We start from the raw sequence: 12,227 nt of genomic DNA on the forward strand, positions 1-12,227 counted from the left end.
AATTCTGTACGCGGAACCTCGATTGTTGCAACGAGTCGAAAAATTATTGCAATCAAAGTTACTATTCACATTGTGGCTCATCTCTTCAACTTTGTTGCTCGGAATCAACGACCACCGATCGCAACGATCGAGGTTCTGACGATCGTACTGGCGAATCGTCGACTTCTTTATCCAGCTCCAACTAATCTCTACGCTGTCTGGTAACTAACAATCCTGTACCTGTTCTCTTTCCATGTCTAACCCAGACCAGCTGCCGAGTCTTCCGACCGACATCACGTTCGAGATTTGCACCTCGTCGTCCTCGTCGTCGCCGCCACCGTCGTCGACGACGGCGACAAGAAGCGGCGAGGACAATTTCAGCGAGGGCAACGGGAGCACGTTCATCAAGTCCGAGAGGGTCGTCAGCGGAATGCATTTCCTCACCGACCGGGAGGAGGATCGGGGCGAACTGTTGCTGCCCAAGTCGGAGTCCGGGGACGCCGAGCCGGAGGTCAGGAAACAGGTTGGTTGGTCTGCTGCTTTTGATACTGCTTCGGCAGGCAGTGCACCACCTGTGCCTGGCTTCGTTCGGTGGACGAGCACGAGGAAGAGGCGCGGTTTGCCGCGTCCTCGCGGACATTGCACCAACAGAATCGGACAGGCCATGAGAAGACCGCTTCGGAGGCCCATACCGCCGCGGATTTGATAGGGTGCTTTCCATTCGCGTCGCGGACATTCACGTGCAACAGAGGGCATTAGGGAATTTGTTAGAGCATTTATACCGACGATTAGAGTAATAAGAATTAGACTGTTGGGCCCTAGCGAGGGGATGTCACGGTATGGATGAAACTGGTCTTAAAATACAGGGGATCAAAGTTTAATCGATTAATCTTTCTGCTTGTTTAGCTGTGAGGCCCAATCGACTTGGACCAGACCTGGGCAAATTTTTGTAATCTTTGCTTGTATTTCAAATTGACCATAAGAAACAGTCCAGAATCTTTGTAACTATTTGTCTGAAGCTATACTCTTTCCACGAAATGATTCAAAGTCTGAATACCACCCTAATACTACAAAATAATATGTTATTTTAGAAGTGCCCAGGTCTACTTTGGACCTGATACTCCACTCCACAGCCTCCACTGTCCTATAATCTTTGTTGTAATCACGTTTGCTAAGTTACTCTATACTTTGTGTTCTGTTTGCATTCATGAACCTCTACATTTTAAGCCAAATTTCACCACAGAGAGTCTCGACCAATGGCCCCATCGTTACTAAAAGAAACATTTCAGTTATTCAATGGTGTTTTTGTTACATTAATCGATGCAGATGGTATTTTTTAGTCCGTTGATACGACAGTTTCGTTTTGAATGAATATTTCAGTTAAATAATACAATATTTATCGACATAATCCACCAATACGGATAACAATCTGGCATAGTGCGACGTTTTATTAATCGACATGAAAGAACTAACGGCGTTCCGATCAGGCAACATTTTATTAAATCAACTCGCACAATTTTTGGGGACACCGCGTGAAATAAAAAACGAAACGCTTTATTCGAACGATGCAGACGCGTACGTAGATTCGATCATTTGCATGTAGGAAATTTATTAGTAAACGTATGGACGACTAATAAGAAAGTTCGATCGACTCGTCCTACGGACAAAAATAACGTCGTCCGATAGAGTGTGTAGTAGTGAAAATTATTATAGTGAAAATTGGTGTTAGAAAATTAGTTGTGCTGTGCGGAACTCACTGGTCCAAGTTTTAGCCGAAAATTATTAAATTCTAACATACGAATTGTACGAAACATCAATTTGTTCCCAATGGAACAATAAAAAGTAAAAAAAAAAAGAAAAAAATTAATAATAATAAAGCGTGTGAGTCATCAAACTTTTCGTTACAGGCGTTGTATACTTATGCAAAATAAAATGTTTGTAACACTTGTTTACTTAGCGTATAACAAAATTAGTACAACCCTTTCGCTCATGACTTTTCAGTTTTTGAAACGACGCTTTGGTTTCCCGTGCACGTGTACGTTATTTAAAATTTGTTAAGTAAATCAATCGTAGAAATAAACGCTACTAGAATTGTTTAATACACCGATGGCCGTATGGGACGTGTCGCTAGACCTATAAACGTGTTTTCTCCAATTGTACTCTTTTCGAACTCGGTTGTTTTTAGTCTCGTATCAACCAGTTGCTTTTACGATTCAACAAAAAATAGAGCACTCGAAACATTGTTACTAGAGGTGTGCATATCTTGCACACCCCTGATAGATACAGCGGCAGACACGGACCATTGGCAATGATCTAGAATCCGTAACGTCGACGAGATATCTTGTGCTATTTCGTAACCAGCCGAATGGAAAGCACCCGGCGAGACAGTACGGTTGTAAAAGTAATCCTCTGCATCCTTTATGCGCGTCTCTTATCTCGTTTGCCTTTCGTATCTCCTTTATTAGCCCGCCGTATATTCTCGGGCCGGGGTTCGTCGAACCGGACTTTCTCCGCGGATGATCTCGTTGTTTGTCCCGTTTATCTCGGGTGACACCTTTTCTGTCGGTGCATCCGTTCGTCCCGTTCCGCTGCGCCACCGACAAACATTAACGAACATTAACGAACTCGAGGACGTACCGAAAGTCGCTTGCGTCGAGTAAAACGGCTCAGATCCGTGCATCGACGTAAAAGATTCTGGTTGTAACCCCCGCAGCTAAATTGTCGTCGTAGGTATGTAGCGCCCAACGAGCGAGAGAAAAAAAAATAATACTAACGAAAAGGGTCGAGGAGTCGTGTATGTCCGCGCACGCGAAGAACGAGGTTTCGGGGGCGTGAAACGATGATCAAACGAAAGAAAGAGAAAGAGAGAGAGAGAGAGGTAGAGAAAAAACCAAATAAACGTTGTTTTACAAGCTGCTGGAATACCTCATTCAAAACGACGGTTCCGTAGTCTGCAAGTGGTGCGGCGAGGTCCTACCGTCTCGAACCCGTTGGTACAGGCACAAGTACAAACTCCACGTCTCCACCCAGGTCACCCAACCGGCGCCGCTCTTCAAGTGCCACAGCTGTAACGCTTACTTCAAGTCCCGTAAGGGTTACATCGGCCACCTGAGCTCGCGGCATTCCGACAACGAGAACGACGAGAACAGAGAAGAGGCGGCCAACAAGAAGGCCCGGAAGACCTCTGACGTAAGTCTTACCCTCTATCGCGCGATCATTGCCTTACCCTGCTTTCCCCGTGACCACGATCGGTACCTCGTACGTATAACTCTTGAATCGACAGACTTACAAACTTGAAATTTATCCGATATCCAGGGTGCGTCGAAAGCTGCGAACCGTAACTTCATGGATGAATTCGACAGGCAACGACAACGAAAGAAGTTCATCTAAACGTCGTATTTCGAAGTTGTGCTAGCCTCGGAGAGAGAGTCATTCTCTTTGAGCATTAATATAAGCTACCAACGACCTATTTGACCTTGTCCCCGAGTTATAGCCATTTCTGTAACGCAGAAGCGCTTGGAATGGTCATCTTCAGACGGTCGCAAGGATGCGTCGTGCCATAGAGTTTCAGAATATCTTAAAAGCTCCGAGCATTTGTCAACGTCTGTCGAATAAGTAATTCGACCGGTTCAAGAAGTCGGAATGCTTTATTTGCGATAGAAAGGAAATCGTTTATTCAAGAAGCGTCTAACGCATTCGTTCAATTCATTACTCAAACAAGCCTAACTAAATTATCAATTTATTCCTACCCATACGTTTATGCTAAATTAAAAAATAGCGATTAGATCTTCCTAAATGGTACAAAGATAGTTATGACTCTTCGCAAGGGGACAAAGTCAAATAGGATATTTATATGAACTTTCTTCGTTGTTAAAAAAATTGGGGATCCATAGTCTCGTCCAGTGGTTTACGCAGAACTTATTTCTAAAAGGGATTCGCGTAGAATTTAAAAAATGAAAAAACGTACAACTCAACTATATTCATATATTTTATTTATTCTTGATTCGTACAACTTCGTTTACTGTTTCCTGTACAGAAATCGAACATTCGTGAATATTTTTAGCATTTTAGACGATGTAGTTGACTCTGTCTCGGTAGAGCCGGTTAACGAAGCGCGTAAAATTTATAGAAGGGCTTTCGTTGCTCTCGACCCTCCCGTTCGCCTCCTTGCGCGTCATTTGTAATCGTTCCCGATCGTTCACGCTCGAAAAAGTAAGGGCGAAAATGTGAAACGTGCCCCCACAGATCGGTAAAGGGCCAGACTGGGAGCAACAGAGGGAGAAGGAAGAGAAGCTGGTGGCAGACATTATCGATCGGGTGAAGAGAGAGTGCGAGGCTCAGGGTGAGACGGTCACGAGACGAGGCTACTCCAGGCGGTCTACCGTGATGAACAGCTAAGAGCGCGCCCTCGCTGAAGGGATGAAGGGAAATCTGGTGCCATATCATCGTCGTACGATGCTTACCTCGTGATTCGGCTCCGAAGAACGTTGGTCGGGTGCGCGCGAAAATCGATACCTGCCGACATTCGATCTCCCATCGTCTTTCGACCGATTACGAGCAGCACTACGATTAAAAAAAAAAGTAGTTAAGGGATTCGCGAGTTTAGGGAAGTCTATGATCAAACTAGGATTAATTTGAACTTAATTTGAAATCGACGTTCTATGCTCAATCGTTCGTGAAGGGAACTCTGGTGGATCGGTCTATGCCGCGACAATCGAACGCGCCCGCAGTTGAATTATATTTATCGAGACGTCGGGATTGTCGCGTTCGCGACCGTTTTTTTTTTTTAGAACGTTGGTCGTTTAACGCGTCGAGTGTCGAACGTGTTGTAGATTCAACCTGAAATCATTATAGAAACTTACTTTTTAATTAACAAACGCCTAAATCTGAAAACCGAAACGCTCGGTACTTCTATGGGTGTGATTATTATTTTATAATAGTCCTAATGGTGTTTAGATAAACGTAAGTTCAAAGTGACCGCCGTGGCGCTCGACGGGTTAAAAGCTACGACGCATGCGTACTGCTATCGTGACACGCGTAACGCGGAGTAACGAAGTCGGCAGGATAATCTTCGATCGCCGAAACGAGGGTTTAAAAAAAGAAAAAAAAAACACAAAAAAAACTGTCAAGATGTAATGCACGCGCGGCTACGTATATTTTTTTCGCATCCTAATCGGCCGCGCGGCGATACACGATAAAAAAAAGACGTATTTGTCGATACAATTGCGCGCGATCACGAACTATATTAATACGGGCCTGGGAGTTTGCGTCCATGGCTGCAGTCTTGCGCAGACGCGGCGAGAACGCGTGTTGTTCTACTCGTCGAAATTTTCGATCGTTGGTTGATATCGTTCCTTTGATCTCTGTAGGTTCCGCGGATCTCAATCGCGGTTAAACGCTAACGAATGAGCGAAAGTGTTTAGTGGTCGGTGTAAAAAAGATAAACGGTATTTTTTCTCGTCGATTACTACGGCGAGACGGTTGCTGCTTCGCTCGACCCTAGCCTCGTAATGCCATGGCAACGTGGACTAAAATACTTCAAGGAATTTTTCGCTAAGCAATGGGAGCTCGGTAATAATTTCTTTATCGTTATCGTAGAAGTTCTCGAGTACAGTCGGGTCCAGAGAAAGAATCGATTTAATTTGTTGAGATTATTCTCACGAAGAGCTTGTGGCTTAAACGATAGCTTATCAAATTGATATTCAAGGTTACTTTTTCTCTGGCTCTAGATTTTGAGATTGCATTTACTACAGAATCGATTCAGAAATCTGTGCGTACATTTTTATGAACATTTTTCCCGCCATTTTACTATTTCTTTTCAAGAATTCTATCAGTCTTGAACAATTATATTTTACCTGCAGAATCTATAAAATGTGAAAGTAAACTAGTAAAACCCACGCTCGAATTAAACAATCAGTAGTACTAAATTAGCTCCTGAGAATGTTGGGAATATTGCATCGAAACGCGCACAGATTTACGAATTGGTAAAATTGTTCTTCCTAGTATGTAAATAGAAAGAACTCGAGTCGAATAGAATGAAGTATCAGGGAACAGTGTTTTCTCTGATAGCGTAATGCTCGGCGTTAGTTGGTCTAGGGTTGACGCGAACGCAATTTACTAAAGAGAGTTTTGCGATTCAAGCCTGAGAGGCTTTCTCAAGGAAAGAGAGAACCCAGTGCCAAATGTATATCTTCCCAGGCGTACGACATCTCGTTGCGTACGATACACACGCGGAACGTTCACTATGATACGCGATGAGAGCGATCGTTTGCTCAAAAGTGCAACAGTACTACTTCCTTCGATTTTGTTCGTTCACTCTTTCGTTGTATTCGACGCGTACAGGGTGGCGCATATATCGTGGCTTGCCTCGATACGTTCGTTTCTTGGAACTGTCGCTCGGCGCGTGAACGTCACGGAACACGTGACATTCATAGAAATTATATCGGTATACGGGTATTGATGCATTAATATCGCGTAAGGTGGCGTTCACGAAACCGCTGTACCGATTCGCAGCGAGACGCAAGGCGCGTTTCGAGTGGTAAAACCGAACATGTGGATTACCCTTTATTTGCATTTCGTACAGGATGCACGAATTTATGTTACGGAGGCTTAATACAGCTTTGAAGATTATTAAGAAAACGAACGATGAGGTTTGCTTGCTGATTGAGAAAGTAGATAGTGAACGAATAGCGACAAAAGTTTTGTATTGTACGGTCTATTGACAATCAAGACATAATATAACCTTTACGAAATTTATATCTATGCCTGGGTGCAATTCAGAATCAGGGAAATGACCATAAACGGGCTGTCATGTTCTAGAGGCCAAAATAAGACGAAAATCAAGAATACCAATTTGTCGATGGAGGCTTTGTTACAAAGTTATTAACGTTTAAAGTTCCGACCGTACTGAATTTTTTTCTCGAAAATGCGCAGGATTTCGGGGGTACGTCTATTCACCAAAAATGATTGTAATTGACCCCCACAGATAACAATATTTTTTTCAGAACGATTTGAAATATTTTAATTTCGTCGAAAAATTTCACATCGCGAATTTTTTTCTAGAAAATGGTTAGGATTTCGAGGTTATGTCTAATGACCAAAAATGATTAGAATTGACACCTGCAACTAAAAATAATTTTTTTAGAACGATTTGAAATATTTTAATTTCGTCGAAAAATTTCACATCTTCTCGAATTTTTTTCTAGAAAATGGTTAGGATTTCGAGGTTATGTCTAATGACCAAAAATGATTAGAATTGACACCTGCAACTAAAAATAATTTTTTTAGAACGATTTGAAATATTTTAATTTCGTCGAAAAATTTCACATCTTCTCGAATTTTTTTCTCGAACGTGGTTATAATTTCGGGGGTATATCTATTGACCAAAAATGATTGTAATTGACCCCCGCAACCGAAAATAATTTTTCCAAAACGATTTGAAAATTTTTTTTTCGTCGAAAAATTTAGGCAATTAGATTTTCGGTAAGGAATTTTTTTCTCGAAAATGCGTAAGATTTTGGGGGTATGTGTAATGACCAAAAATGATTGTAATTCGCCCCCGCAACCGAGAATAATTTTTTCAAAACGATTTGAAATCTTTTTTCCCCGTCGAAAAATTTGTCCACCTAATCGAATTTTTTTCTAAGAAGCGGGTAGGATTTCGAGGGTATGTCTAATGACTAAAAATGATTGCAATTAATCCCCGCAGCGGAAAATAATTTTTCCAGAACGATTTGAAATTTTCGAATTCAATTGTTAATAACTTTTTAACAAAGCCTCAGTCAAGAAATTGGTATTCTTGATTTTCGTCTTATTTTGGTCTCTAGTATCTCCCATTAAAATTTTTCCCTGGGTTGGCCGGACACCCTGTATGTAGAACCATGTTCGTTTCTCTGCTTAGAAATTATTGGAGCATATCGTACGTTTACCTGCAATCATTTCCATATTATTGACAGTGATGGCGTGTAAACGTACGGATGACATTATTCTGCTCGTTTTAGGATAACGGAGAAAGTACAGCATGATATATGGTCATTCGTATACCAACATACAGACATTTTGTAACTTCGAACCTAATAATTTTTAAATACCCGTTTCTTAAGACTTCTCGTTGGATTCGTTCGCTTGTTCGACAGATTGTATCAAAATATCTGTATCACTCGCATAACTTCCGTTAAATCTTTACGTATTTGTGACAAAGTACATCCTCTTTTAGCCCAGTTATAAAACACGTGGTTTCATTTACTCGATCCGCTGGACGAAGAGTTTTAAACTAATGCCCTGGCATCCAGTTAGATATTAAATTTTTACATCGTGCAGGAAGGCACGCGAAACGATATATGCGCGCCTGTTACGCTCGAGAGGTTAGGTTAGGCACGCACTAGTGTCGCTAGAAAGACGGTAGATAGATCGATAAATAGATTGAAGTATATCTACGCGTACACGAGGTACGAATAAGTATAATATAATGCGCGGTGACGGTGATTAACGCGAGAGCATTATACGTATTAATCTTGCTGAATATTCCAAGAAAGTCTGTCCATTTTTTCGAATGTCTCGAAAGTATTTTAATCTCTAACTCCATTGTTGCGTGTCGTACGGCGCAACGGCAGAAGAACGAATTGCGTTCGATCTCGAATTTTAACTCACGATTACAATTTAGTGTAGACCGTTCGTGGACGCTGTTATACAGATACGACGCGTACGTAAACTGACTAGTCGTTAAGTTCGGTGCTAATCAAGGAAGGTATAAATTCTGTATGCCTTTTTATTACAAATACGATTGCATCAATTATTTTTCGGAACGAGAGAGTAGACTTAACCCTTTGGAGGTGTTCGCCGTTCGTTAGACCGCGCGAGGATCGATGAAAGAGATCGTCGATCGCGCCGACACGTTCGCGACCGAACGTCGTATTTTATCTCTAATTTTTTAATGGAAAGTCAAGACGAATACGCGTGAACCGGGGGTTACGCGCCGCGACGCGGTGAAAATGCGAACCGCGCGTAACCTAACCTCTCCAAAGGGCTAATCGAAAAGGGGGCAACTCTCTTCTGACATTGCGCGACGGATTTTACACGTAATTATGTACAGGCGCGTACTTGCAGGCGAACCTCTGCACGTATACTATATTTCTAATCCTACGTGTGCATAAATGATTACTCGGCGATGCACATTTCGACGTGATCGTGTACGAGCAGAGGATGTTAATCAACTACCCGTCGAGGGCAAGATTAAGAGCCACCTATTCGTCTTCCTCCCGCGTCAAGATCAAATCGTACGAGTTCCTTCGTTCTTTAACGAGCATTTCATTCGACCGAGACAGCTGACGCTTAAGCGCGATTCTTAAATTTAAATTATTATTTCTGGCGTATCGATGGATCATTTAGGTAATATACAAGGTATACAAATTAATATAAATTTGCGGGTACTCGAGAAGAAAGACTTACGATGTTGAAAGATTACGGTGTTTTCGCGTTTCGGGACGTTTCAAGGGGAAAGAATCTGCGCGCGGGTCGTGTCGTGATTTGAGAAATACTTTTCGTCAACTTGACGCGTCCCCACTAGGAGTAAGAAGTGCAAGACGATCCTCATAGATGTCGCGCGTGTTTCGGCGTGCTTTGTGCCAATCGAACGTTTTTAAGCCGCCCAAACGAAGATCTTTAGATCTTACCGCTTGTACAGCTGTTCCTTTCCACGCCATGATAGGTCCAAAGAATGTATACGATCCATTTAATGAAGGCAAAATTAATCTCTGGTTAGAAAATTTGCAAAGGTGTAACATAACCTACGCGATTGTATTGAACGATCTCACTTACCTCGTCTGCCTTCGCTGGAACAATTACGAACCTTCCATCGTCAATCGTCTTCCTCGTTATTAATATTATTTTTTACGCGACATATCGCGACGTTGATATAGATGTATAGTGATATGTACATGTATTTATATAAATAATTTTTAGCACGTCCCCCTTTTAGCAGAGCGTAAATAATAACTAAAGTGACCTTTTTCTTCTGGAAACTGTACGAAGGGAAGAAATCAGTAGTTACAACGGTTTAAAAAGAAACAATCGGTTGGATGGCGTTTCCTTTAATGACAGGCTTCCTTCGTTTCGCGGCGGGTAAAACGATCGTTGATACCATGGAAATCACATATACGGGCGGGAAGACGAAAGAGTGGCCGGCTCGACGTATTTCAATCTTCCGTATTGAATCTTAAGTGTTACTAATCGTAAGATCGTAAGGCTGACCTCCTACGTCTAATGTGACGATCCAAGTTGAGAGTATTCGAGGAGATAAATTATTTATTTGTTTACGATAACGAGGCCGTTTGCGAATCGTGTTTCGGGCGACTCGCGTAACTCAAAAAAGAAAAAGACTATCATTGTACATACAGTGACAGCGACCGCCCGGAGATGCGACCCCGTCTGAAAGTGCACGAATTCCACGAGCACGTATGTACTATACGATTAAAACAAAAAAAAAAACAAATACTACAACAAACCATAGTACTTACGATCACGCTAATCATCAACGATTAGCAAACATTACAACTAACGAAATCGAACGTATTGTGCATTATATGTCGGGAAAGAAATAAAATCAAAATGAACCGATTTACATTGCGTATCTTTATTTAGAAACAGTCAACGTTATTATTATTATCTTAAATATGTTACACATTTCTATGTATCCATATCTCAACCTTTCCAATTGCTCTTACATCCATGTACGTACGATCTTGTCCATTTTTTCTTGTACTTGTAACTTTCTTTTTCTGGTGTTACCAATTTAACCCCCCTCTTCCTATCACCTTACACTGCTTTCCATTATTTTTATACAGGGTGGCCATCCCTGGGAAAAATTTTAATAGGGGATTCTAGAGGCCAAAATAAGACGAACATTAAGAATACTAATTTGTTGATGGAGGCTTCGTTAAAAAGTTATTAACAATTAAATTGAAGAATTTCAAATCGTTCTGGAAAAATTATTTTCGTTTGCGGGGGTCAATTACAATCATTTTTGGTGGATAGACGTACCCCCGAATTCCTACGCACTTTCGAGAAAAAAATTCGAGAAGGTGGACAAATTGCAGTTCTACAGCCGGAACTTTGAACGTTAATAACTTTTTAACGGAGCCTCCATCAACGAATTAGTATTCTTATTTTTCGTCTTATTTTGGCCTCTAGAATCCCCCATTAAAATTTTTCCCATGGATGGCCGAACATTTTGTATATCAAAGTCTCTTCTTTCTAGCATGTACCTACCATGCCACCTTCTGTGTAGATGCCTCCCCCTTTTCGTATAAATAATTGCAATTAAATCGAGCAGAGAGAAAATGATTTTCTTCGATATGTTTTTAGATAACCGTATCAATTCGTTACGACGAACTAAATATTATATGCCATTTTAATACGAAGCGTGGGACTTGGGATTTTAAAAGGATATAGCCGAATATTTTCTCAGGTACAAAACATAGCGTTTGATTTTAGAACAGTAACTTGAGTTATCAGGTAATGTCATAGAACTGTTTTACCCAGTTATACCCCTTTTTACCTGAAGTATACGGTAAATAGTATGAGGTACAAGGTATATACGACTACATGTACTTTTGAATTTTCCTACAGGCCTCTGCTGATCGCTGCTGATCACACTTGATACTTCTGACAACGCATAACGATTACAACTTGTTACTGCTTGCCATTGCTGACCACCCCTTGATACTTCTGACAACGTATAACGATTACAACTTGTTACTGCTTGCCGCTACTGGTCTCTGCATGCCTCTGCATCCCTCTGCTGGCCTCTGCTGACCACCTCTAATATTTTTGGAAACGCATAACGATTACAACTTGTTACTGCTTGCCACTGCTGACCACCCTTGATGCATCTGACAACGTATAACGATTACAACTTATTACTGCTTGCCCCTACTGGTCTCTACATGCCTCTGCATCCCTCTGCTGGTCTCTGCTGACCACCTCTAATATTTTTGGCAACGTACAACGATTACAACTTGTTACTGCTTGCCCCTGCTGGTCTCTGCTTGCCACTGCTGACCACCCTTGATGTATCTGACAACGTACAACGATTACAACTTGTTACTGCTTGCCCCTGCTGGCCTCTGCTGACCACCTCTAATATTTTTGGCAACGTACAACGATTACTACTTGCTACTATTCGCCCCTGGTGATCTCTGCTTGCCACTGCTGACCACCCTTGATGCATCTGACAACGTATAACGATTACA

At 41.7% G+C, this 12,227-nt stretch overlaps 1 protein-coding gene across 4 annotated transcripts in view; it reads left to right on the top strand.

Annotated features, from left to right (window-relative positions):
- Ttk (zinc finger and BTB domain-containing protein ttk) overlaps positions 1 to 11,371 on the top strand; it is a 66,668-nt gene extending 55,297 nt beyond the window's left edge. Inside the window, exons 5-8 of one of the 4 annotated variants that reach the window (XR_013080129.1) lie at positions 246 to 502; positions 2,893 to 3,168; positions 4,225 to 5,550; positions 11,341 to 11,371. Coding sequence is in view for 2 of the 4 variants with exons in the window: in XM_076771049.1 (XP_076627164.1) it covers positions 246 to 502; positions 2,893 to 3,168; positions 4,225 to 4,377 (686 nt within the window). In the remaining 2 variants the exon portion in view is untranslated. Of the gene's footprint in view, positions 1 to 245; positions 503 to 2,892; positions 3,169 to 4,224; positions 11,319 to 11,340 lie in introns of those variants that run through there. The other 3 variants (XR_013080131.1, XM_076771049.1, XM_076771051.1) reach the window with 3 other exon arrangements.
- The last annotated feature ends 856 nt before the right edge of the window (positions 11,372 to 12,227 follow it).

The sequence above is a fragment of the Colletes latitarsis genome, chromosome 8, assembly GCF_051014445.1.
Source record: "Colletes latitarsis isolate SP2378_abdomen chromosome 8, iyColLati1, whole genome shotgun sequence".
Lineage (NCBI taxonomy): Eukaryota > Metazoa > Arthropoda > Insecta > Hymenoptera > Colletidae > Colletes > Colletes latitarsis.